At 36.8% G+C, this 23,301-nt stretch overlaps 1 protein-coding gene across 1 annotated transcript in view; it reads left to right on the top strand.

Annotated features, from left to right (window-relative positions):
* KCNH7 (potassium voltage-gated channel subfamily H member 7) overlaps positions 1–23,301 on the top strand; it is a 205,794-nt gene that overhangs the window by 140,752 nt on the left and 41,741 nt on the right. Inside the window, exons 5-6 of the mRNA XM_059852329.1 lie at positions 1,341–1,361; positions 5,032–5,246. Coding sequence (XP_059708312.1) covers positions 1,341–1,361; positions 5,032–5,246 — 236 coding nt within the window. The remainder of the gene's footprint in view (positions 1–1,340; positions 1,362–5,031; positions 5,247–23,301) is intronic.

Below are 23,301 nucleotides of genomic sequence, written 5' to 3'. Positions count from 1 at the left end.
CATCCAAAATGCAGCCAAGCCAGCCTCATCTGAAACACCAGCAATCCAGATTCTGCAGGCAGGTACAAGTTCAAAAATGTTACTGTCTTCAGAAAGTGGACTCAGCAAGATCACTGCAGCCTTCTGAAACAGCAGTGGGTTTTTGAGCCCAACTCAGCCTAATCTCCAGTGCTGCTACAGATGCCTGGCCCAGGAAGGCACTGGGCTGGAAGGAACTAAACACCCTTCCAGAGCCTGGGACGAGAGCGCCCAGGCTGATGTGCCCTGGAAGCTGAGGAGAAGCCAGCGAGGCAGCAGGTCTGGCAAGGCCCAGCGCCATGTCCGATGGCCCCCTGCAGGCCACGGCCTCTGTCCAGAGCAGGGCTAAGCACTCTCCACAGGCTGCTGTGGCACAGCCAGGTCACAAACACCTCAGCCTCAGAGGTGGCCTGTCAGCCCAGCCAAAGAAGGTGAATGTCTGTGCGAGCCCACAGCACACCTGAGAGCTGGTAAGCTGGGCACAGCAGGTATCCGCACTGGGAGGAAGGCCCCATTCCCTGCCAGACCCGCCTCACGCCCTCAGAGCCGCAGGGCACCACACAAGGGGACGGTGCCTTGTGGATCACATTATCATCACATGAACCAGCGTAACGTCTACCTCTGCAGCTGTGTGGCTTCTTTAAAATAGTGATAATAGCACCAATAATAATATTCTCCCTGAAAAGGTTTGATCTCACAACCGGATTCAAGGCCAGGTAAGCCTGTGAGGACAGAAAGCTTGGCCAATGTTTCCTTGTGTAAAGGCACCTAAGAGCTGAAAAAAGTTTAAGGTGTATCTTTCTCCAGCACTTGCTCAGAAGGGCATTGCCTAGGCTGCTGCCATGGTAAAAGCATTTCCTCACGTGAGTCTAGGCAGACGTGGGGGGCCTGGGGGTCTGTGCCGGGCCTCCTGTGCGGCCGCACATGCCGTGCAGCCACCCTGCACTTTTGCTTCAGCTTCTCTCAATTATGTGGGACTAAGTATTTCTTCTTGTCCTTTTTGCCAAGAAGAAATATTTTTTTTTTTTCCTGCAACCCACTGCCAGACTTGTGGAGAAGGAATTTTACCATGTTACTATTTATGCAAGTTAGATAAAGCCAGTCCCACTGCCTAATGATCTCCTCCAGAGACTTTTACACGTTATCTCAATTATCAGAGTGACTTCACCTTCACTTAAAGTCTTCATAATACAGCCAATGAGGTATAACAATATTTCAATTCAAACCATGCACACTTTGAAGCCATATTTTCTGCTTTTTCTGATGTAGATTTTAGTTGTCTTTTTTGTCTTTTTCTCCACTTTTATTATGCTGAAAACCAGACAATGGTCGCAATGTCAAAGGTAAAGTATACATCTAGACTGTACCTTCCAGTGTTTCAATCAGCCACACTTTTTGGCATGTTAATTTGCCTTCTGTATGAAATGTTCAAATGTAACATTCTCATGTTGACCTCTCTAGGGCTAGGTCTAGTACAAAAATTGTATTTGTTAAACACATAGTTATTCATGTAACTCTTGTCCCAAAACACTAACTACAAATCACCGGAAAAAGTGAAGGCATAGTTAAATGGACTTTTGATTTCATTATCTGATAATTTCAAAAAAGGAAGGGAGGGAGGTAGAACATATCCTAGTTACTTAACTCAGTGCTGTTGTCTTAAGCAGTCAAAACTTCTGTTGAAGCTACCAGGAGTTTTACCTGTAAAAGGATGTGTGATTGTATGAGGGCATTAGCAAATGATTCATTGTTACAAGGTGCTTAGTTTTCAGTTAACTCTCTCAAAAATAAATAACTGATAATCAGGACCCTTGTGGAAGTATCTTCACTTATTCCTCTTTTGTCTCTTTAAAACTAGTTTCACGTTCCTGGATGGCAGGGGGTATGGTTCCAAGCTTCCTGTAGCATCAAAATCTGCATGCATGAACTTCATTGCCAATTTCATGTTTAAATAATATTTAGTGCAATTAAAAAACTGTTTCTTTTCACCAGCATTGAGCTACATGTTTTAGAAGCAATTTGAACATAATCCATAAATTACTTCCTCCATTTCTGAAGATCACTTACTAAAGTGTTCAGTTTAATTGCCATATTTGTATCTGTGAGAAAACTGGTTTGTGACTTCATGCATGACGCAAAAAGTGTGTGTACCTGGTAAAATCTCTCCAAACTGCATGCAGTGCATGACATAGGTTCTGTAAAACAATTTGTGGACTACAAAGTCATTGCATTTGCTTCATGTGTATGTTGGCAAAATCTTTGGGGAAAAAAATGCAGTTTCTGTGCTCTACAATAATTTTTATAAATGTATTTACTGCTGGTGAAAGATGATGAATTGGCAGCTCAGGAGAGTGAAATAATTTCTCAATGCATTGTGTAAGCAAGGACAGTGAAATCCTACCATCAAAATGGGGAGCTCAAACTTCACCTGATTGTCCTTTTTAGGCTAGGCAGAAGCAAGTCATTCTCCTTGCTTATTCAGTTTTCTCCCTCTCTGTTGAAACTGTCAATCAGGGTGCCAATCAATATCAATTGTGATTGTGATTTGTTATGGCCCCCTTTTCCTGTGTCCTGCTATGACAGTATAGCAATGGTCCACTAGCTGCCAAGTATCAGCTCAATTTCTGCCAGCCCGGGCTTTACTTAAGCTAATACTGTCTTTCAATCAATTTCCATTGCCAGTGAGGTGCATTATACCTTTCACCACTTTCCAAAGCAAAAGAAGGTGGGGGAAAAGAAGCAAGGTTCTATTCTCTTGTGCAATGAACTTAAGCCTAATATCATGCTCTAGGGCATGAGTATTAGGTAGCAAAAGAGAGAGTAATCCCCTCTGGAATGAAAGTGATAAAAGATGTAAATCCCAGAACCCAAAAGTTCAATGCGATTTAAGTATCTACAAAGTTACTAATAAAACAAAATCCTGCCTACTATCTAATCACAGATTTGCCTAAGCTGTCTTAGTTTCCTCTTACCTTTGAATTCCTAAAGTATGAAGAATCTTGTAAATCTGACAAATTGATTCAAGGTTTCAACTTGAAATCCTGCTTACGTCTAAACTGATTCAATACTCAGAAACTATTGCTCAAACTAACAGGGAAGGAGGGCTGGAAAACTACAGTCTGACCACATGTCTATTAGCACACACCAGCCAGATTAGTGACTTCACTGATTTGTGAGGAGATTGTGAGCCCTGATATATTTTGTGCACTAATTTTTAGTAGACTCATATAGATGATGTGAAAAATAGATTCAGGTCCCCCCTGAGCAAAAAGGCATTTAAATATAGTATCACAATCCCTTGGAGGTGCCCTCAGTAGCAGGCTTTTTTGCCATTCCTTGCAGATGAAAGGTAGTGCTTTCTTCCCTTTTCCAATGAAGCTGTTCCACAAAAAAACTATACTAGGAGAAAAAGAAGGACTGTTTTGCACTTTAAAGATTAGAGAACTCAGGCACAAATTCTTTTTTGTACCCAAACTTTTCATCTAGATAATCATGCCCTCCCTTGTCATCTTAAATTCCTTTCTGCACAGTGTCAAAATTTGAAATGGAGTAATAGAGATTTTCTATCTGTGGCCCAGATTAACATGCAATGATCGTGAGTCTAGGAGATAGGAAACATGTATAGATCCTTATAAACTTCAAAGGAAAATGAAATGTCTGCTTCTTCAACAAGCATTTGAAGCCAGGTATGATGGAAAATCAGCCCTCACCTAAAGAATTTTGACCAAAAAAAAAAACCGTTCAAAACAGCATAAAGCATTTCCCCACAGCCATCCCCAAGCAGCTGGTTCCTTTGAATTTCATTTATTCTCACCTTGCAAATAAAATCAACACTTCCACTGTTGACTTTGCAATTTACCCCATAGGTCTAATCCTATCCCATTGACTGTTCCTGAATCGACATACACATTCTTGTTTTCCTCTCAGGAAGACAAAAGAATACCTCAAAAAGAAGAAAAAGAGAATAGCATCACATTGTTGCCCTTAATAGAATCAAGGCAACCTTAAATAAAGTTCTTATGTGGATCTAAGAAATACTCTTCAATCTCACACACTTTATGTACCTTACTACTGACTGCAAGACCTAGATTTTTTCTTAAATCCCTAAGTGGATTTAGTTCTCACTGTCAAAACATCCTTATAATACTTTTTCCAATATTGTTCTCAAAAGCAACTTTTCCTTGCAATAAATATTTTGTCTTCCCAATGAACCTTATGATGACAGTGCCAAACAAGTATTCTGATCATTTATATTGTTTTTTTGTTCAAACAACTTTGGCTATAATGAAAAAAATAATTATAAAGAATACGTACCTCATGAAGTATGTAAATTCTATATATTTTAAATTATACACTAAAATAGAAGAAGGTTATATATACTCTGTTGATATTCTACTTATACTTATCTAGGATATATAGATATATATAGTATCCCTATAGTTTCCAATATTTTTTAGCAACGACAATTGAAGAAACATATTTTGAGATATTATATATATATTTTGAGATATGAATATATATATTTCAAGATAACATATTTCTACTCAATATTCCAGTTTCTTTGAACTATCATGTGAGCATGAGCAAGGTAGAGATGTGATAATAGAGCCTTTTCTAATTCCAGGCACTCTTACATAATCATGTGCCCTATTTCCGCTCTCATAAACAAATGAGCATATAGTCTTTACATTCAGCCAGTACTATAATAAGAGCACAGCAGCATTCCCAGAAACATGAAAACAAGTAAGGATAGATGCATTTTGCAATTTGGAATCCATCAACTTTATAAAAAATATTGAGGGTTATGTGTAAAAGAAATGTCATATTTATAGCCAATATTAGATTTCAAGCTTATTAGCAAAAGAGTTATTTTTAAAATGGAAATAGTTTTTATTATTAACAACTAGTGTACAGAAAAATAGTTTTTAATCACCCTTTTAACCCACCTAAACATTAATGATAATTTATTTCTCTTAATTTCCCAGATACTAAATGTGTGTTCTGATTTTTCAGGGCCTTTTAATCATATCAAGTCAAGTCTGTTGGGATCCACATCGGATTCGAACCTCAACAAATACAGTACAATCAACAAAATTCCTCAACTCACACTGAACTTTTCAGATATCAAAAGTGAAAAAAAATCTTCATCTCCTCCTTCTTCAGAAAAAACAATTATTGCACCTAAGGTGAAAGACCGAACGCACAATGTAACAGAGAAGGTTACACAGGTAAGGTAATACACATTATTTTAGTTCATTTTCTTCTTTTTTTCAGTGTATTCAATAGATTCTTACTCTTTTAATGAGTAGCTTGGCTATCTCCAGGATAATTTGAAGGCTTTAAAACACTATGAAATTTACCTTCAATTAAGTTGCTTATGAGGTAGTCTACAACATTAGATGATACTGCTAACAAACAAAACTTTTCTGCTCCCTATTTTATAATGGAAAAGAAATCTAGTATGCACCATGTGTCCCAAACAAGACCATTAATTTCAGTGATTCCTGTCATTCATAAATGTTAGTTTCATTCTTCATAATTTTGTCTCATCATTATGAATTCCTCATTAGTGTAAGGCACAATATGATAACAAATAGTAGGTGATTGTGCCACTGTATTCTAATTATATTTCATAATTTCTGTTCAAGTGTCTTTTCATAATGCTCTTTCTTATGGGTGTCTTTTTCCACATCTGTGCATCCATATGGATGTCAAAATAAAAAGCAGATCCCTTTGGACTGGATGTACAATATATCTTGTGAACAAGACATATAATTGAAACAAAACTGAAAACAATTTAAAATAGCTGTTTCTGCACTCTAAGACAGACGCAGTGCCCTCTGAACTCAATGGAACTTTTCAGCTGATTTCAATATTATTACATTTGTGTTACAATCTTATATGAAGAGTAACTGGGACAGGCTAGGAATGTGGAACATACTGAAAAAAATACCAAGAGATGACAGCATCCCAAATAACTTTTATAGGGTTAGTAGGCAGAGGGTATTCCCTTAAATGCCCAGACAGACTGAAAGAGGTAAGAAGTGCTTTGTAGTAGAATGCAGATAGATATTCCATAGGAAGATCTTGCCAAGAGTATATTTGGGCTTAGAATCATAGAATTTAAGACCAGCAAATCCAACCATTAACCCAGCATGGACAAGTCCACGACTAAATCATGTCCCCAAGTGCTGACCAGACTGCAGCTTCTCTGCATTGGTGCTTTGCCAGAAAGGGTCCATTTTCCTATTCCCTTTGACAGATATAAAAAGGGATATATTGTACACCCTCTTAAAGAAATAAAGATAAAAGTTCTGTCATTTCTATTTTGAGATCAGTTAGTGCCTAAAAAGTAATTGGATTTTTATCTTTCATATTTTTTGTCTTTAATAGCTAGCTTGAATCTGCAACCATTGTCCTTTCTCTCTGGTCAGTTTTGAAAGATATAAACTCTTCTGGATCCATTTTAATATGTTTTAAATTATTCATAGTAGTTATATATAGAAATCTTTTCATAGACAATACAGCAAAAAGTCAAGTTATGTAAAAAAGACTAATTTTTATAAGTTATTTAAGTATGAGGCAAGGTAGGTTTTTGGGGTTTTTTTCTTAGTTTTTGTGGGTTTTGTGGTTTTTGGCTTTTGGTTTTTTTGAATTCTGACTGGCTAATTAGTGCCAGGGTGCTGAGCTTCTGTGTACCAGTGATGCTGTTAAGGGCAGAAGGGAGGGCAGAAGTTTTTTTTAATCTATGTTTATTCTCCAAATAATTTAGATTTTATGAAAAGTCCAGTGGAAATGGCATGGATCAGCTAATCTTTCCATGAAAATTGATACCTACTAAATTCAAAACTCAATTTGAAATGCTCCATAAAGTCTTTGCACTTCTCAAAAGCCTTCCAATTTATTTTGACATTGGTTTATGTCCTTTTCTAAAACAATCTCAACCACGGTGCAGAGCACAATTTGCATAGCAAACTTTGATGCCATATCATTCATTATAATTGGAAATAGTTCCCTGCAGCTGCTGCTTTTTCTGTTATTACATTCACTTATCAATATTTTTAGTTGCTGCTGCATCCTAAATGCTAGTATTAGGTACAGCTAGAAACTCCTAGGAGGTATAAATATATGTAGCTCTGTAGTATTACAATGGTCAAGGATCTAGTTAACTAGAGATCCAATTATTAGATTAGAAATTGACATTTAGAAGATTTAAGTGGCTAGTTTTAGTCCTGTTTATGTTTCTATTCCCAGTGATTTTAATATATGGTGTAAGAGATTCAGCTCTTTGAAGCTTCTGCTTCATGTCTGACTATAAATCTATTTGTAAATCTTTTCTTTGGCCATAGACCCATTAGAAATCTATCTGCAGAACAGTGCAAAAATGAAGATTTGAGCACAGTGTTGAGAATATAATATGGTTGAAATGTTAAATGAGGTAGTTAAAATATGCTCATGCTGGCACAGTCTCTCAGTCTCTGATAAGGAAATCTGTCAAACAGCATCAAAAATACACAGAGGGAAATAGGACCTATTTAATCTATGGGGCAATATCAGTAAAAGAGCAAATGAGTATAAAACAGCCATGGTAAGTTTGAAGGTCACCCTTAATCAGAGTTGTGACATTCTGAAACAGAATGAAAGAAGTTAGGGCAGGAATTCAAGTGTTGCTAGAAAGACCCTGAGAATGTAGTGAAGGGGTACATAACATGTCATATTTTCTGGGATTGCAGGACTTGATGACATGAAAGGCCACTATTGTACTATTCAAATATACATCCATCCATCTCTCCCTTTGTAGTTCTTATTTTCTATCTTTCTCCCTTTCCTCAGTTTTCAGAAATTGGATCCTAATGTTAAAATCTGACAGTTCCACTACTGTGGCTCCTCATGGTGCAATGTAAAATATATCAGTGAGCTTTTCTGTTGGATCATGCAGCCTGGATTCTCTCTCATGTATCAGTAATATATCAAGTATCAGCATCACAGGATGCAACAAGTTCTTTCCAAAGACAACAGCTGTATAACTTCTTTAATATCCACAAGCTGGAGATGTAATCTGGGTCTTGAAGAGAATGAAAAAGGAAAGGATGGCACATAGCCACCTTCAGAGGGAAGAGGAAAAATAAGGAATAAAGTAAATAAAAGAGTCATTGGCCACTGTGTTTAGAGGAAGTGATGCACTTTGAGAAAACATTTAAAGAGGAGTAAGACACTTTAGTAGAAAGATTTTAGTAGAATAAATTAGAAATAGAAAGTTGAATAAAGTTTAGAAATTTTTTAGAAGAAAGGGGAGATGCCGTGGGACAGTAGTTTGTACTTTAAGAGAAAAATCTAGGTTATACATTCTACTGGAAGAAACCTTCCAATGCTGTTTTTCTGCTTAACAGGAGGGTTCAGGATGTTATGTAGAGATGAAAATTCCCTTAAGACATAGCTTGTGGTAAAGTGCTGCACATGTGATGGTCCTGAATAAGTAGATTCCCTGATTGCTTTGAATGGATTTTCACCTGGGGCTTCACTGATCATAACTCCTTGTGCAATGCCAAGAAGCATAACATCTTCTGGACGCCTTCTGCTTAACATGGACTTTTACTCAGAGAATTAGTCCAGGTGTAGCTGCCACATAGCCCTGATTGATAAAGTGGCATTGTTGTTTTCCAGTGGAGATATTTGTGACTAAATCATATTTATATTTCTATTCCACTTAAGAAAAAATTGGGTTTTTAAAATTTTTTTCCTTATAATTTCCAGAGGTGTAATGTCACTCTCCTCTAGAAGAATCTCAACTTACTTTTTTCCATTATTCCTTTTTTTACAATCTGTTCAGGAGGACAGAGAAATTTCTGCACTCTTTTGTACTGACAGGTTCAGCTGGGGTCCTGACACTGATGTTTAGAAAGAGACAAGTCTTCCTAGAGGCACAAAAGTAGACTTTTATTAAAGAACGCAGTAGGGCAAAAGTCTGACATCTGTCCCTTAACATTTTTTATGAATTTATAAAGGGGACTTTTGGCCTTAAAATTTCAATGTGCAAAGACACAACAGGAACTGATTTTATCTTTTGTTTAAATGGGGATTTATTTTAAAGCTTCTTAACATTCAGTTTCCACTCGTGTACAGCTGCAAAGTTGTGAACTCCATTATAAACAGACTCACGAAGACTAGAATAGTCAGTATCTGTGCTTTATTTTTAAGGAAAAGAGAGGATTCCTGAATGCCCATAACTTAATACTGTCTATAAATAATTATCCCAGTAAAAATAAATGTTAATGACTGGTCTCTTGATTTTGTTGTTTAAGAAAAACTGTTTTGTTGCTTTTGATCACTAGTGTTCAGATTTATCTCCTTGAAATTCATCAGTCTGAAGGAATACAGAATGTGGTCGAAGGGCCCAATATATATCTGTTGTTCATTATTTGTCTCAATAAATTCCTTTCAGGAAAGTGAAACTCTGTAATCTTTTAACTTCTTGTAATAATAGTTTTCAGAACATTATCACTCCTTCTCTAGAAAACATATTTATACCCAAACTGGTCATATGGCTGATGAAATTATAAATATATACCTTGACAGGCTACACAGAATATTGTGATCTGATTTGCAGACATGCTGAACACCCACAAATCTTCCAAAAATAGAGCTACTGGTGAGGGGGCTGGGGGGGGAGGCTGGGGACCATGTATGAAGTGATAGACCTTGTAGTTTCACTGCATGTTTTTGTAATCTGGCCAGATTCTATTTCGTTCCCCAAAAGATTAAGAAATAAGTAACAATATCCTCCTAAGGCCAATAAAGCTGTTGATATAAAAAGAACTATTATATGATCATGACTTCAAACCGACCTTCAGGTTTTCAGGATAAAAGAAGACTACCAGCATCTAGGACAGAGAGGGGCAATATAAGACCTAAAAATAAACTAAATTATTGATCTGTACATTTTCAGCAGTCTGATTCAGCTGACACACTGTGCTGTTTACATCCTGCAATAACTCAAATACACACAACATTTCAAGTCTGTTCATTTTGCATTTTGTATAACACAGAAAATTCTGAATAAATGGGGAACAATTTTGATGCCTTCCAACAACACAGTAAGAGATACATATAATAGTGAAATTAAGGGGTAAGCAGGGCCAACATTTCCTAGTTAATGTATGGAAAGTTTAAATTGACTCTGAAATGAGAAGCTTCTTTTTCCTGTTTTTTGTGAATTGACACATCTTATACAGGAGTCATTCCCTTTCTTTACAATAATAGTTAGCACCCTCGTGCAATAAAATTTCATCTTTTATTGTCATTATAAACTTCGGCTTTGTAATTACTATAGATGTAATTATAGAAATAGTATAAATGTGTGTAATTTGGAAGGTGTGACACACTCTGTAAAACCAAGAAAAGCAAAGAAGTCATGATTAAAACCAGTAAAAATACCTCAGTCCCACTGTGGCCATTTAAACCTGTGCCAAGGTGTCACCACAACTGGAAAGTAGTATCATTTTCATCAGACCAAACAGCTATTCCAAGTGTGTAGAAGCAGAAAATAAAGCCCACTTTTTAGATTAGTTTCAGAAGAAAATATAGTATCTTCAAAAAATTATTTGCTGTTGCACTAAGGAATAAAAATGAGATTCACAACAATTGTGAAAGATAAAATATTCCTTCCTAATGGTAGAGCCTCTTCTTTTTGTGACAACTGAATAGGTTCAGGCATCTGAACTGCTGCAGTGTTTTGAGAAGATTTCACAACATATGGTAGAAATGGAGCAGTCGGAAAGCCCAGCTGCTTTGCAGCATGTAACCTGGATGCATCCTTAATTAGTCCATGTCCTTCCCCCAAGAACTGCTCTTCTGAAAAGGGGATTACCTGATTTTACTGAGTTGAGAAAAAGTATCCACTATCTTCTATGAATTACAGTTTTGAGTAATCAATGCTTTGTGTGATCTCTTTGTTTTTACTGCCATGATGCTAACATGGAATAAAGCATATGACCTTTGTTAATATTAGCTCATTTGTCAAAGCAACATTCCTCTTCTAATGCTAAGTGGGGAAAATAGACTTTCAGATGGCATTGTAATTTTTTCTCATAATAAGGAGTTGAGTGTAAGAACTAATACTCTACAAAGCAAGCAAAGCTTATAAAAACCAAGGTGCTGGCAGCATTTAGGCAAGCCTCCTTTCTCTGGTCTAGAGCTATAAACACCCGAACTCCCACTTCATAGTGGATTGACCTTGGAAGTTTCTGAACTCGGTAAGTTACTCTGCTGAAGCCTACAGTTTTGACACTCACCAGAACAGTCTCACCATGAATTGCAAGTCAAGCCCCACTAAGATCCAAAGAGCTGTGAGACCCTCTGATGCATTTGGCATGCACAGTCTGGAACAATAGCTTTCACACATGCAGTTAGAGTTGTCTTAAAAGAAGCAGTGAAAGAAGTCATAGTCCCTCTTTCAGGTAACCTTAGAACTGTACAAAAATGTAGTGTGGAAGAGACCTCTAGAGGCCATCTAACCCAACCTCCTATGCAAAACAGCACAACTGCAAAGTTAGATCAGGGTCCAGTAGTTACCATGTTAACTCAGGACACTTTCAATCTTTAGGAGAGCATAAGTATATAATTTCCCAGAGATAGACAGCAATAGCAGCTGACGTGGGGAAAGAGGAAGGGAGAAGGGCAGAATGCCGTGGATCTCATGGGTCACAAAAAGCTGCTATTTTTCAAGAATACCACTGGTGTAACTAACATTCAGGATAACCTCTTAGAAAGAGGCAGTCCTGGATTGTAGTTCCAGAGTAATTTGACTGTTACTTATCTTACATAAATGACCATCTGTTAAAAAAGCCACAAAAATAACCCTGGGCACCATGGACTCAGACTCAGGACTCCCTCCCTCTCTAAGTGCCCTTACCCTCAAATGGTCTGGATTCTGAACTCGGCTCTAGTGCCAGGCAACTCACATGTACATACTGTAGGACCAATGTTGGATCTAGTCACAAAATGCCATAACCTGGACAGGCGATGTTTAGCATTTACCTGAAATTATATAGTCACATTTCTTAAGAGTAATTTTCCTCAGGATCAAAAGGCAAGTGTGGTCAGCTAACAATTTAAATTCTTTTCTCTTTTCATACTAGCTAGTATACAAACTGAAAATTTTGTGGGTAATATAATGATTAGTTTTTTCAAGGAAATTTGTACTCTCCCACACACCACTAATGAAAGAAATTGATGAATAAACTGAATTTCAAAAAGAAAGTTCCTTCAGCTTGCAGGTAGTATGTTGATTATTATAAAGCAGTTACGTTCTAACACTAATTATAAATGAGGTCCTTAAGCATATTAGCAAGAAATAGCAATGAGGTCATTATTCTTTTGTCTTGGGCAGGGGGGAGGAAAAAAGCATGTGGATTAGTTGTTTTTGATGTAGTGGCAACTGAGGAAAATATTTTCTAGTTAGGGTCGGATAAGGTTTAGCATTTTTTTCAAACCAGTAGAAGTAGTAAGAAAAAGCAAAGACCATTAACCCCAGTCAGTGTAGTGTGTTGTTGGATGAATTCTGAATGCCCTCAAAATTAATAAGCTGAATGAGAAGGTCATTTTTCTCATCTATTCCCTGTCATGTGTTAGAACTTGGATAATTCTTTCAGCTTGTAACTGGTAACAGGATCAATAGAGAAGGGCAAACCCAGAATAGTTCAGAGTTAATGCTTTTCCAAAAAAAAAAAAAAAAAAAAAGAAGGAAGGGAGTGAAAAAGAGGAACAGTCCTTAAATTATATTTATGGATGGTGTTGGTGTTACTGAACATAAAATCAATAAGCGTAGCACAGCGAAAATCTCTAGGAAGTATTTATTAAAAGTGGCTTGTTCAGGCCATCTGTTACGAACCAGTTTAAACACAGAAGAGTGAGGGAAATGAAGCGTCTGTGAATAACACAGATCAGACCCAGAGAGGTTTGAAATATAACCAAAGAACAGGATTAAAACCAAACAAGGTTAGATGTTGGCACCAAAAAAACTGGTATATTTCATTTAATAGTAAAAGAGGCAAAGGGGGAGAGAGAGAGAGAGAAGATAGAAAGACAGAAAGAGAGAAAGAGTTGTGCATGGAGAGTGGGGGGACAGGGAGAGAGTGACAGGGGTTAGGTGGAAACGTATCGCCCTTCCCAGGGTCCCAACCATGTCTCGTTGTCCCCCCAATCTGGTCTTCTTGGCGGTGAGAGTCCTCCTTCCCCGTGCCCCTCACCACTGCACCAAAAAGTACAGGATGCAGTGGATTGATGTATGCTTGGGCCAGGTGGGAACGCCCTAAGTGTCTCCCCTAAGGGGCCAGTTTGATGCTGTTTGATGCTGTCCCTTGCAACACTTTGGATATGTTGCATCATGTTGCAGTGCTCTGGTTTGGGGTCTGGGGATCCCTTTGGGGGAGGCCTTTGTTGGGCCATGACACTCTTCTGCTGACCTTCATGTGGATGCAGCTTTTTCCAGGGTGAAGTTGCCCCAGAGCTGAGCTCTGCACAGTGGAGGATGGGTGTTCACCACCTCTGACCAGAGACTTTTTCAGCACCCACCCAACACCTCTCTCCCCCCACCCTTTGGTTTGAAGGTCTGTTCAAGCCTGGCAGGTGATAGCCCTGAGGCTATGGTCTCCACCCTGAAGGTGCTAAGGTTGATCCAGCTGTGAATGTATTCTCCCCAGCACAGACCTGAGTCACTGTATTCATCAAGAAGTTGTTCTGGGCCTCAGTCAGAAGGCCTACTCAGGGTGTGGTGGTCTTCTCTGCAACTTTTCTAGTATAGTTTTGCTATAATAGGCACAAGCTCTTCATGAAGATGTTTAAGCCATAAATTATAACAATTCAATCACCAACACCATCTAAAGTGTAAAAACATACTATAAAATAAAAATCTATCTGAAATAAAGTATAATAAAGAATTATATGAATATTTACCTGATATTCATACATAGAAAACACAGAGTTTCTTCTTGATATTTTATTTACCTTAGGTAAGTCTGGTTCTCTATGACAATTAAATAAATCTTGCATTGTAGCACATGGTGAAATTGTCCTTAAGATACTTTAGGTATATTACAGGCATCAAAATTTCTTTTTTTACTCAAAGAATTGCCAGTTTTACATTAAGGTAGCTTCTTTTTAAATATGAAAATTACAGTAACTACTCAATATCTTGAAATATCTGGCGTGAAATGGTGCGTTCAGCTTCAGACAGACTGTGGAGTATGTTACTACTAATAAATGAGAAACGTTTATTAAATGGGAAGAAAAGTTCCTCATTTCACAGCTTTGCAATTTTTTTCTATTCTAACTATTCATCTTTGAATATGTTCTACTTTCTAAATTAATTCTATCAATTATGAAGAAACCTTTCTTTTGGAGCGAAATAACTTCTGAATTATATGGGCTCACATTTGTACCAATCTGTTCTGTTCAAGGAAGTTTAGTTTCACTGGGTTTGTAGATGGGTTACAAATGGAAGACTATCAGAGAATAACACCTTTTGCTGCATCTTAGTCTCTGATGCTGTTAGTTGCTGGATTTGGAATTGAGAAAAAAGTCAGAGCCTAAAATCATGGCTCATAGCTATTCTGTAGAACTTGTTAGAGGCCAGCTAATTTATTTTGACAAATTTTTTAGGATAGGATGCAGACTCTAACCTCTTTACAGGTTTTCAAAAAAAGCTTGAAAAATAAGTTTTGTCTAGGATAGTTATTTGCACATATATTGTGCTGCCTGTTTTCTCACTTCTTTACACCCACATTATCCAGTAAGGAAAGGAAACTGCAGTTTGCATAGTGTGATAAATTAGTCAATATATCTAGAAAACAATGAGAGTTAAGGCTTACAGGCTTCTATTCTGGGCATTTTTTCCACTGGATTGAGCTTTCAGTGCCTGCAGTAGCACCAAAAAGAGTCCCATATTTCCCTGGTTGTCACAGTTTAACCCTAGCTGGTGATGAAGTATCATACAGCAGCTTCTCAGGTCCTTCCTGCACCCTCAGTGGGATGGAGGGGAAAGTCAGGAGTGATACTAGTACTAATAGCAATTGTAAACAAAAGGAGGGAGGAAGACCAAATGGAAGAGACGGAGACACAGGAAAAGAAGACCCAAGAAAAACAAGTGGTACAATACAATTGCTCTCAGCCTGCTGACTGATGCCAAACCCATTCCCAAGCCATGATAAATCTGTCTTCCTGATAACCTCCTTCAGTTTGTGGTCTGGCCATGACATGTTATACTATGGACTATGCATTTGGCCTGATCAGGCCAGCTGTCCTGGCCATGCTTCCTCCCAGCTTTTTGTGCACCTGCTCACTGAGAGAGCCTGGGAAACTGAAAAGTCCATGACTTAAGGTAGACATCACTTAGCAACTAAGGCATCAGTCTGTTTGTCAGCATTATTCCCACGCTAAATCCAAAACAGAGCAGTGTGTCAGCTACTAAGAGGAAAAATTAACTCTCTCGTGGCCGGAATCAGGACACTGGTTAAATCCATAAATAAAATTTCTTGTTTTCTCCAAAACATGAGCTTCATTTAGCATAGCACAGGCAAGGTAGAGCTTCTTGAGGACTTACTTTTGTCTCACTGATTCTGTGCTATTTTTGTCTTGTTGTTGTTTCTGTTGAAATACCAGAGTATTTAGTGAAGAATCATCATGAAGATCATACCATGTCTTGCCACAATTCCCCAAAACTCAAATAAATTTTTGCATAGTGAAACAATAGAAGTGTCTAATGTAAGATCCAGCTACTGGCTGAGCAAAGGCAAGTTTGTCTGCTCACTTCTCCATGGTCACAAATCCACCCTTTTTCCCTTTTTCTATGCCTAACCAGCATTAATTGAATGGGTGGTCCGAAAAATCTGGATCATGCTTTTATGGGTTGATTTTACCAATGAAATGCAATTTGTATCATCAGATTGTCTGCACCTATGTATGCAATCTGTTCCATCTACCTTTGCCAAATGGCTTTTTGGTTAAAATATTGATGGCCACATTTTATATAGAAGTTTGGGTAATGCACTTAACTTTCCCAAAAGTGGTGTTGAGAGCAGTACTTGGGCAACCTGGGCAGAATGCTAAGACTAAATATCTCCTATAAGTGAACAAGGCTGGGATGTGCTCATTAGCACAAACAAGGAGAGCCACAGGGAAGATGGTAATTTTTAAAGTAAGCTTTTCTCCCTACCAGAACAGTTTCAATTGCAGTTCCTACATTTTTAAACACTATGGGATCTAATTACAAAACGCAGATTTTCTAGAAACTAAAGTTTGCTTTTTTTGCATATTATGGAAAAAATATTTACCATGAAACTGAAAGTTAAACTTAAATATGAAGATATGCATAAGGATCTTTTCTTTCTTTCTCCTGTACTCCTGACAGTTATGTCAGTAAGTACTGTAATCATAGAACCAAACTATGAATGGAGCTACTTCATTATCTCTCCATGCACTTCAGAAATTCTTATAGCTTTTATGCTTTTCTTTATCCAATCAAAGTATTTGAAAGCCAGCAAACCAATCAAAATGTATAATAATGAAAAATGATTTTTTCATAAATATTGTAAGGATGAGAAAACATAAACAAGCACAAAATCTGCTTCTCTTATTGTCACACTATGAACAGATGATAGAAAATATATTCTCGATTACTAAAAACCACACAAGAATTTAAGCCCTTGTAAGAAATTTGACCCTTGATATTTTGTTTTCAGACATATAAATGCTTGTCAGCAGTTTTGTGTTGCCAAAAGAGCAAGGAATAACTCACATACTCACTAGAATGATGAAGGATAGCATTTGCTGTCTTCTGAAATATTATCTCATAGTGAATTTTAAATAAGTGTTACACAACTTTTAATACATATTCTGTCATCAGCTTTTGCTGAAAGAAGTCAATATTTTCTTTGTAAATATCTTCTTTAATAATCTATATATCCCTAATTTCAGCTTTAAAGAGCAGTAAAGTGTTCTTAGTAAATATTTGTGCTTCTAAGTGTTGTTCTGACAATGCATTACCCACCAATGTCGAAGTAATTATATACTGACTGGCAGCAAGAGGCTCCTGAGGTTAAAGATTACCATACCATTTCTTAAAATTTTCATGGAAAATTAACTATAAAAATGCCTCCTCTCTTCTAATATCTATCTTAATAAAAATAAATTATAGGTTAGAGATATTACATGTACTCAATTTTGCTGAAAGAGTCTTGTTTATGGTAATATACAATAAGTATTCTTTCCCTGAAACCTAAACAATTTTACTTAACAAACATGAGAAAAAGGCTGTTCTACTGTTTTGATCATGGGACTTGCATAACTTTCTTTAACCATTTGAAGATTTTGGGTTGCTGTTTATGCAAATATGTTTAGCTGAATAAGATATGTAATTATTTGATACCTTCATAAAAGTTCAGCCCTTCATGGCCTCAGTGAGGCATTTAGCACTTGAAGGAAGTCCTATTTCTCTCAAACCAGCTTCTGTAGTCACAGTTTGATATCTGGAACAAAAAAAATTAAAATACACTCAGATAATCTTTGAATTTTCAGGTTCTACCACTACTAGCAGAAGTTCTGTTTCAATATCTACCTAAAATTACATTTGGTGAATGAGGATGTAGGAGGAAAAAAAAAAGGAAAACCTTCTGTATAAGACTTCATTACTTTACTACAAACTGTCTCACAGAGAGTGTTTTTGCATTCGGCATTATATACAAACAGTCACTTTACATGATTTTAAAACCTTTGATAAAGACAAAGGGAGTAAGACAAGAAGACAAGTGTTATTAACATTCCCCACCATTAGTATTTCAGGAGGTGTTCTTTGGTAGCTGTCATTTGAAAGACATATAAAAAAATCTTTTACATGTAAAAACACCTTGTAAAGCTGGTACATGAAAGCCTAATGTAATGTTGTGTTTGCACCAAATCAAGAGCACTTCAGCTTACCTTCAGTACTGGTGTAATCTTCTTAATTGTTCATGTCTGCATAAGTAAGACAATCATCAAGATGTCTGAAATATGAAAATCCATTACAGTCTTTTGGGGAATTAGGTAATGCCTACTATCAGAAAGCCAATATTAATTTAAATTCCATTTGTTCATTATGACTCGTGTAATATTTATTTTTAGTTGGTTTTAGGTTCAGAAATCTCCTTAGGAGGTCCGGTCTGTAGATGCCTCATGGTGATGGTATGAATAGAGAGGAAAAGTAAAGAGATGTACTTGCTAGTTATAGCTTGGCAGCTTCAATAGAACTAATACACAGGAGAAAAGAGAGACAGGAGAGGTTACTTCAAGAGATGAAATTTCCATACAATCTGTTAAAATAATTTTAAAGCTGAAGCAATACTGCCTCATTTTGAGTGCTCTATCATTCAGATTTAAGGTCAAGACAAAAAAAGTCAATTACAAGAATATGGCCTTTGCTTACAAGTCTGATTCATGTTTCTCATTTCTTTTCCTTTCCAAGTTTTCCTGTTCAATAATGTTATTAGTCTTGTTGATAAAGATCTGAAAATTGGTTCAAAGCTGCCTTTAAAAAGGAAGACATTGTAGTGTTAGATCTAAAGAGACGGTGTTCCAAATTCTTTCCTTTTGTTCCACTAGCCATGATAATGTTTACAATACAATCATCATGGTTCAGTTTCTTCTTTACCTTTCCATGTAATTTCATATTTTGATGTTGAATATGGTTTATACAATGAGTTCCTTAAATCACTATTCATAATAGATATTCAAGTCTCTCAGCAGATGAGGAGCTGATGTGTTTCTAGATTTGCTACATCCTTCCTGGCTTAAGGATGCAGAAGTGATCATCCACTCAGTTCTCAGGGCTGTGTGCCTACCACTGAACTACTGCTGGAGTGAGTGTAGCAACACATTGGCAAAATAATATTTTTTCATGTCATATAGTATTTCCTAGAAATAAATATTTCAACATTGTATTTGAAGAGGTAACATCGTCCATAGTTTTACACAAGATGTTTTATGGATGAGATAAATGTTTATTTTAAAGTTCCCAAAGTAATTTGGGACTATATTTATAGTTTGAACTTTATTAAATGTTTATGAAATTCTCTTAACATGAAAGGTGCTATGCAGTAGCTAACCTTGTCAGTACAAGATTTACTTTATTTCATCTGTTGCAAAAGCAGCAGTGACAAAACAGCATTTAGTCCTGAATATAACTACACCATTTAAATATACATACACTTCATATGAGGCACACTTGGTCATAAGACATAGCAAAGTACCATCTATCTTATTAATGTTTGCAACCATCAAACTTCCACATCTACTTTTCACACAGATATCTGTGTCCATCTGCCTTAAAACTGTTCAGTTTCACTCAAGCTCTTATACCTCTTTTCATATTTTGTCGCCTGTAAACGTTGCTCTTTGTTCAAATTTTCTGGATGTGCAGTACTTCTGTCTGAGATTAAAGGTGTTACCTAGATTGTGAGTATGTTACATATTCTTTCTGTGAGTGTACATTAGTCACCTATCTTCTGTTTGTTTGGAAATGCAAGGCACAAAATGTATCGTGATTTCTTAGCAGAGGTGAAAAATTCCAATATTTTCTGAAAACCTTGCATTTTGCATTTGGTCCATGCAATTGCAGTGTGTTCATGGGATGAGTTCAGTGCCTCTTGAATGCGTTGGGAATGGTTCCTGGTTCTTTTCCATGTTCATGTGCTTTACTTAGCTCTGCAGTCACTTAAAGAGCCTGGGTGCAGCATGTAGCAACCCTGTCTTAGACTTGCTCTCATCAAGTGCTAGACTAACCAGAAAACCATACTGTTAATCCATGCAATGGTTTGACAGAAATATTTATTTAACAATTCATGGTGGCATTAATAATTTATTATTTCTGCTATGATTTATTCATATGCTATTATGCTTCTTTGTTTCTAGGTCTTTGGTTTTTACTGTGTTCATTTGCATGCTTTAATAAATTTAGAATGAAAATGCCTCAGAACAAAATTTATGAATATACATGTGATAGCAGTATGGGTCTCTCAGACTGTCCTGAAACTACAGTTTGAATAGTAGAATGAATCATAGAGTGATAGAATGGTGTCGGTTGGAAGAAACCTTAAAGATTATCTCATTCCAATCTCCCTGCCATGGGCAGTGCTACCTTTCACTACTCCAGGTTGCTCAGGCCCCATTCAGCCTGGCCTTGAATACTCACAGGGATGAGACAATCACAACTTCTCTGAGCAGCCTGTTCCAATGACTCACCACCCTCACAGTAAAGAATACTTCCTACCATGTAATCTAAACCTGTCTCCAGTCACTTAAAAACCATGTCTCCTTATCCTCTTGCAAAAAGATTCTCTCTGACTTCCTTGTAGGCCCTCTTTAGATATGGGAAGGTGCTATAAGTTCTCTTACGACCTTTTGTTCTCCAGGCTGAACAACCCTAACTCAGTCTGTCTTCGTAAGAGAGGTGCTCCAGTCCCCTCCTCATCTTCATGGCCTCCTCTGGACTTGTTCCAACAGGACCATGCCCATCTCCTGCAGGGAGCCCCACAGCTGGATGAAGCACTCCAGATGGGGTTGATGAGAGTGGAATAGAGGGGGAAAATTACCTTTCTTGACCTTCTAGTCACACTTCTTTTGGTACAGGAGAAGAGGACAAATATTTGTGTGAATTAATTTCAAAAAATAAAAATAATGAACTAAATTTAGAGAAGAATTATGGGAGGTCATTGCTGTTACAAAGCAGCTTTTATGAAAGTTTTCTGCTTGTTATCCTTTAGGATACTTCTAGATGTAAATATTATTTTCTTTACTTGACAGAAATTAGAGAGATTAAACAACAGCTTGCCTAAGATCACGGAGAAGCTCAGTGACAGACAACAGACTAAAATTCCCAGGTCATCCAACATTGTGGATAACATTTTGCCTACATATTCTATTTTATAAATGAGCCTGTACAGGGAAGAAGGGTCAAATACTGTTTCTGCATGTGATGCTGCAGAGCTTAACACAAGAGTCCCTTACATGATCCAGTTAGCCAGTGAAGCATATGGCCAACGTACTGCAAAGCACATCAGCCCAGTTTGACTCTTTGAAACTTCATCAAAAAGCACTATGCAAAACAGGATCTTTGAAACACAACACAGGTCAGAAATTATACCTGGTACCAGGCAGGTTTCCTGGAGGGAAAAGATGATAGAACTGCCCCAAATAAGAATACACCAAGAACAGTGTAACCCAGTGTAAAATGATAAAGCTTACTGAATCTTTTTTTTAATTAACTGTCACCTGATAGTCCCCCTGGTACACCTCTGGTACCTACACTTCCTTTCTCCTCTTGCTTAACATAACAGCAGCCAATAATAAATTTTCATTATTCTTTAATATATTTTCTTTCAATTTCAGTTAACTACTGGCATCTTTGAGGAACTGAAAGCTACCAAACTGTTCAGAAAGAAAAATCTAAAACTGTGTTAATTTATGACAATTACTTTGATCTCACTCCATATTTTTCTGTGTATCTGATTGCAGCCCTTCTATAAAAAATGCCACCTTGAACTTCTGATTTTAGGAAGTGAGTGCATGAACGTAAAAAGTGTAGAAGGTGCTTACCAGCCCTGTCTTTATGAAACACTTCAAGCAAGATTCACAGAATCAAAAATGAGTTTGAATGAAGTCTTCCAACTTGCAGCAGTGCTTCTTCAACAGTGAATGATATACACAAGAACACAGAAAAGTTTGATATTATACCAGAGTTCTTTATTCCAAGGCAAATACAGTAAAGTTTATTTAGCCTTGAAATGTTCTCATTTTAAATAAATTAAATCTTATTGCCTAATACTGCTTCTAAGCCAGTTATAAATACATTCTTGCTTTCCCCAGGAAAGCCAGAGTGAGGTGGTATTTAATCAAGTTTGAATACTCCTAATATTTCTTAAGAGAAACCAATTGCAGCTGGTATGACTTTTTTTGTTTAGCATTATAATCTTCTTTTTATTAAGATGCAAGGGAGCTTGGCTTTTTCATCATGTCAAGTTCCAAGGTTCAAAGATCTTTCAGCACTGCAATACTTCCATCGTGTCCTAATCACATTTCTTACTTTAAAAAATGTTTTATTCCCTAAGCTACCTCTTTTAATATCCAAAGTATAAGTTTTACTGTCCAGAAGAGATATTTTTTTTTACTAACAGTGAATTTGATTATATCTATTTTAAATAAGTTGAAATATTAAAGGTCTTCTGAGTGAATTTCTAAGTAGACTGAAGTCTTCCATCTAGCCAAGATGGCTAAAATTGGCCAAGGTCAGTACTCAAGCTTTGCAAGCATGTTACACCATAAGAAAAAGGAGAAATTAATCTCATATTCAGTGAGTCTTTACTGAAACTGCCAACATAAAACTAAATGTGTTTTGTCTTTTTTTGTGTGTGCAACTGCAATTTTTTTATTTGAGAAATGAAGTCACATCTTTCTCGAGATACAAAAAACAAAATAGTTATATGAGTGTTTGTTTTCACTTCTCATTGCATGGGAGTAAGCAATGCAGAAATATTAAGTTTTATATAACATTATGAATATGAAACACACAGCTATCAGTTCAGCCTCTCCTGTGTTGTGCATCTAAGAAACTATCACCAAAAATTTGGATGCATTTCTTGTATGATAACTTTTATACTGTTATTCCCTCATTTTGTCCAATTGTTTGGATTTTTAAACTCCAGTTTTGCCTAACTCAGTTTAAAACAATTTAGGAATAAATGTAACTAAAATTAGATTTTCAGTCAGATTTCAGGGGAATTAGTCCAATTTACATTATGCATTGCTCTGAAATGAAGCAGGGTGTCTGGAATTTTCAAGCACCAGAAAGAAATATGTGAAGTAAGCTTTATTGTCCTTGTTGCCTAATCCATTTTCTTCATTGTCTGAAAATCCAGAGGAACAGTGATATAAATTTTATAAATAGCAGTTCACTTGGCACATATACTCACTGTTCTCAAATACTAAGAAAACCTTGTCAACTCATCAGGTGGGGGACTAAAAATATTAAGACTGCTTAAGAGACTAAGCAATGCTTCAACTTGCTGTCAGCTAATGTGTTTAATGCATAAAAAAATAGCCAGCACCATTAGTTAAGTGCAAGTCTTAGTTAAAATACAAAAAATTGATGAACAGCCTCTACCTCAGCAGAGTGCTCAGCCCAGTGCTTGGTGGCTGCTTGAAGCTAGCACATATTCTTTTGGATGACTTAATCACTTCTTTCTTCGAGTTCAAAGAAGA

Source organism: Haemorhous mexicanus, chromosome 8 (genome assembly GCF_027477595.1).
Source record: "Haemorhous mexicanus isolate bHaeMex1 chromosome 8, bHaeMex1.pri, whole genome shotgun sequence".
NCBI lineage: Eukaryota > Metazoa > Chordata > Aves > Passeriformes > Fringillidae > Haemorhous > Haemorhous mexicanus.
The sequence above is the reverse complement of the archived record's forward strand: the minus strand, read 5'-3'. Positions and strand labels throughout refer to the sequence as shown.